Source organism: Haliaeetus leucocephalus, unplaced genomic scaffold, assembly GCF_000737465.1.
Source record: "Haliaeetus leucocephalus isolate CR32 unplaced genomic scaffold, Haliaeetus_leucocephalus-4.0 Scaffold164, whole genome shotgun sequence".
NCBI lineage: Eukaryota > Metazoa > Chordata > Aves > Accipitriformes > Accipitridae > Haliaeetus > Haliaeetus leucocephalus.
The window spans coordinates 1,950,567-1,955,017 of NW_010972600.1; the positions used below are offsets into that span (position 1 = coordinate 1,950,567).

Sequence of the window (4,451 nt, forward strand, 5' to 3'; positions counted from 1 at the left end):
CTGGGGAAGGCGGGGGGACGGGGAGGGGGGGATGTGGAGAGCGGGGGGCACATTGGCACTGGCGGCACACAGAGAGAGGGGTGCAGAGGGACGGGGCTGCCCTGGCGCTGGGAGCACAAGCAGCACCGGACCCTCACTGACCCCCTAGCCAGCACCCCCATAGGGACCCTCGTGCCCCTTGTCCCCAACCAGCGTTCGACCCAGGCGTGCCAGCCCCCCCCAGCAGCCCTCGGGTCCTCTCCCCGGGTCACCTTCGTGCATCCCACCCCGCACCCCGGCTCCGCGGGGCCCCTTCCCAACCAGGGCGCTGGGCTCTCCCTGACACCCCAGATTTACAGCTTTGATTTCCCAGGGTTTAAAAGACATAAAAGGCGCAGGCTTGGCCCCGCGCTCGCCGCTGCCCTGCCCATTAGCCTTATTTATGGCAGCACCCCAAAGCGGGCCAGGGGGGAGGAGGAAGAGGAGGAGGAGGGCTGGGGGCTTCGCTAACCTCCAGCCCTAATAGGGAACACATGGCAGGACCCCGGCACAGGGAAGGGGGGGGTCTCCCGGTCCCAGCTCAGGGTTGAGGGGGGGGCTCCACACCCTGGGGCAAGGGGAGAGGGTTGGAGGCGGCCGAATCCCCTCAGGGACGGCTGGGGGAGCGCAGCCCCATGCCCCCCCCCCCGGGAGCAGGGAGTGGGGCCTCTCCTCGCCCCGCTGCGCTCCGCCAACTTATTCATCTTGTTAATCAAACCAGGGCCGGGAGAAAATGTGCTCCGGCCGGGCTGGCGGGGCTGCCAGGTCGGCTTCGTTCCCCCCTTCCCCCTCCTGGAGCCCGTCCAGCCCCTCGGCCTCGTGTCCGGCACCGGTGACTAATGGCCAAGTAAATGGGATAGATTGGGGGCTGTCACCATAAATCACGGCGCTGCGCTGCAGGTGAGGTTTCCAGCGGCCGGGAGGGACAGAGCCGGAGCCGAGACCCCCAGAGGGACCAAAAACCACCGGATCGAGTGCCGGGAGAGCCGGGAGCACCGTGCCCTTGGCTGAGTGGGCTGGTGGGCAACGGTCCCACCGCACCTGCCTGCACTACGCCTGGCGCCGGCCCATGCTCCATCCACTCACCTTTTAATAGAAAAAACCCTTTCCCAGGCAATAATATTCGAGTTGGCAAATATTTACCGCCCTCCCTCCTCCCCTCGCCAGGAACACTCGATGCCTTTTGCATTTATCACTACTGACCTACATTTTTTTTTTCTGGAGCCTTTTGTGAAGCCGCTGGCTCCCCCCACGCTGGCCGGCGCGTCCTCGTCGTCCCCCCGTGGCCCGGGGACCCATCACCCCGTGTCCCAACCCCACAGAGCCCATCCCTTGTGCTCAAGCACCCCCTCGACATCAACGGCATTTTTTTCCCCTCTCTAGAGATCGGCAAACTCCGCGGCGGGACTTTTTGTGCTTCCCAAAGCAAACAGAGGTGGGAAGGTGCGGCCGCCCCGCTGCGAGGGATGCTCTTGAGCGAAGGGGTTGTGCTGGGGGGGTGGCAGGGAAGGGGTTAAGCGGGTTATAAATTACCCATGGATGTGGAAATGTGACTGAGAGGAATATAAAGAAAACTCTGACTGCTGGATTCTTTGCATTTCTAGCCTCTTTATTTTTCCCCCAGGTCACTTTAAAAGGATGCAGGCAGTCAGAGGCAGCTCCGCTGCGCCTCTCCTCCTGCTTTTTCTGGGGGTTTGGGTTTTTTTTGTTGTTTGTTTTTTACACCCTGGCCCTTGAGCCAGATGCTGTCTCTGTCCAAGGACTTTATGGAGCGAGCTCTGGCTGGGAAATCAAGTAATTAGATTAATTCAGGGTAGATGTGCTGGGCCTGGCCCCGGTGACACATGATGGAGGGCTGGCAGGAAGGTGACGGCTGGTGGGAAGCCGGACTGAGGATGCTCAGCCCGGGTTTGGGGACATCACCGCTCCGGGGGGCCTGGATCTGTCTGGGGGGGGTCACATCCCACCCGGGCAGAGCAGGGAGCTCACGGCCGTGTGGGCTCCACCGTTTGGGAGCTGGGCCCCATGGCCAGATCCTGCACCGCAACAGGGCAAAGAGGCCCTGGGAACGGAGCCACGCCGGGGGGGGCAGCCGGACCACGCCAGCCCCACGGGATCACCACGCTGACGCCGACAGCTGGGTCCGGGGGTCAGATGGGGGTGCCGGGCCGGATCCTGCCTCCCGGCCGGTGCCTGCAAGCGCGGCGGCTGGTGGGCAGGAGGGAGCAGCCCTTTAAAGGTCACTGTCAAAGGGCAGCGCTGACCACATCTGCCCCCCACGCTGACTCAGAAAAACGGGAGAGCGGTTCTGTCATCGCCGGCTGCTCCCCAGCGTTGCCACCGGCCGGATCCTGACACCGCCCCGGCAACTGCCCGGGTTTGGGGACCCACCGGCACGGCAGGGCTCGCTCAGGGCTGGCTCTGTGTCGTCCCCCCAACCCTGTCCCCATCCCACAGAATCAGGTCTGGATTCTGCCGTGGGTCGGGGAGGGCGAACGTCCCCGAGCCACCTGGGGTGACACCCCGGACACGTCCCAGGTGACACCAGTGGGCACCAACGCTCCCCTCTCCTCCCGACACCACTGTCCCCCCACCTTCCCCCTGACCCCCCAGCAAAGCCTCAAGCCACCTCCCGATGCTGCCCTTGCCGGAGCCGGCCGTGTCCCCTCTCCCAGCGCCAGGATTGGTGTCACCCCCATCCCTGTGGGAATTCACCCATCCCAGCTCCCCAAAACAGCCGCGCTAAATCCCGTTTTATTGTGGGCTCCGGCTGGAAGCTGAAAAGCTTGGCCGGGAGAAGGAGAAGGCAGATGGGGGAAGCGATGCGGGCAGGCAGCCGTGCAGGCAGGCGGCCACGCAGGCAGCGCAGGTGGGCAGCTGGGACGGCTGCTGGTCCCAGCTCCGGCTCTGGGGGGGGGATTTCTCTTTCCCTTCCTCCAACTGCCCCCCCTCCAGCACCCACCGCTGGCTCCCACCCCAGGGTGGCTTCCCTCGGGGTGTGGGGGGGGATCCGGGCGGTGGGTCAGGATTGCGGGCGGCCGCCGGCCCCCGGGGCAGCCGTGATTCACTCGGCCAGACTGCGGACGCTGGGGCTGAAGTTTCTCAGGCTGGGTGGCTCCCGGAGGCTGACATTTTTGGGAAATTTCAACAAAAACAGTTCAGAAGCTTCCAAAAAACAGGACGATGGGAAAAGGCATTGTTTTGTCTCCCTCCCGCTTGCTTTTTTAAAATTTTTTTTATTTTATTTGCTAATCCGTGCAGTCCCTTCGGCCGGTGCCCAACACCTCGGAGCCCCGCAGCGACTCCCACGCAGCATCACCCCCCCACCCCGTCCCTGCGTGGCTGCGGGGCTCAGCACCCCCCCTCACGGGTGCTATGGGACAGGGGCTGATTCTTGGTGTCACCCCTTTGGGAGGAGCACCCTGGGCCACCCGCATGTCCCCTGCCACCCCCGGCTCTGTCCCCCCACGCTCCGTCCCCTGCAGGGAGAGATGTCCCTGTCCTCACAGCCGAGGAGACGCAGGGCGCAGAGCTGGGACTGGGAGCAAAGGGACGGGGAAAGCCACTGGACGATGTCCCCACGGGCTGGAAAAGGGGGGGGGGGTGTGTGTCCCAGCTCTGAGCCCCCAGAGTCACCCACAAACCTCAGCCACAGCAGCGGTCCCACAGCCTCGGGGCTCCCAGCCCCATCCCAACCTCAGGGTCAGGGTCACCAGGTCCCTCCGTGTCCCCTTTGCTGGGTGGGGGGAGAACACAACCCAGGCATATCCCCCCCCCCCGGTGCTTTCAGGGCACCCCACTGCCCCCCCCATCCTGCCCCCCAAATCTCAGCAGACCTAAAGGACGCGCAGCTGGGGACAACCCACGACTCGGGGACGGTGGCCTTGCCACGAGCAGGACCTGCTGTCCCACGGTCCCACCACCCATCCGGGGGTCCGCAAAGCTCTTGGTGCCACCGAGTCCCGGGTGGGGGGGGCAGGAGGAGGCACCGGGCATGGTGGTTGGGGGGTGCGATACCCCGGTGGACGGCTTCACCGTGATGCTGGTGGCACGACTGGACACGCCATCACCGCTGGGCTTGCCCAGGACCCCCGGGGACAAACCCCAAGCTGGTGGGGGCTTGAAGCCACTTGGGGCATTTTTTCCCACGTTTGGGTTTTTTTTTGGGGGGGGGGAGAAAAGAGAGAGGATGGGTTTGATAGAAAACATTGGAATTTAGGGGAAGATACTTCTGTTTTCAGCACCCCCCAAAAAAAAGTAATAATAGGATTTTGGTCTTGGAAAGCCACTTTTGATGAGGAGGGGGGCCCTGGCTGTGTGTGCAGCCCCGGGAGAGCCGCCCCAGGGGCACGGGAGGGTCCGGGGGGGGCCCACGCATGAGTCACCCGTGGGACGGCGGCTCTTACTCACCTACCGCGGGGCTCGGGGGGGGG

General features: G+C 64.3%; 1 protein-coding gene across 1 annotated transcript in view; it reads left to right on the forward strand.

Annotated features, from left to right (window-relative positions):
- The first annotated feature begins 4,012 nt into the window (after positions 1–4,012).
- Positions 4,013–4,451, forward strand: part of CRLF1 (cytokine receptor-like factor 1) — a 6,915-nt gene continuing 6,476 nt past the window's right edge. The window contains exon 1 of the mRNA XM_010563312.1: positions 4,013–4,130. Within this exon, the coding sequence (XP_010561614.1) occupies positions 4,013–4,130 (118 nt within the window). The remainder of the gene's footprint in view (positions 4,131–4,451) is intronic.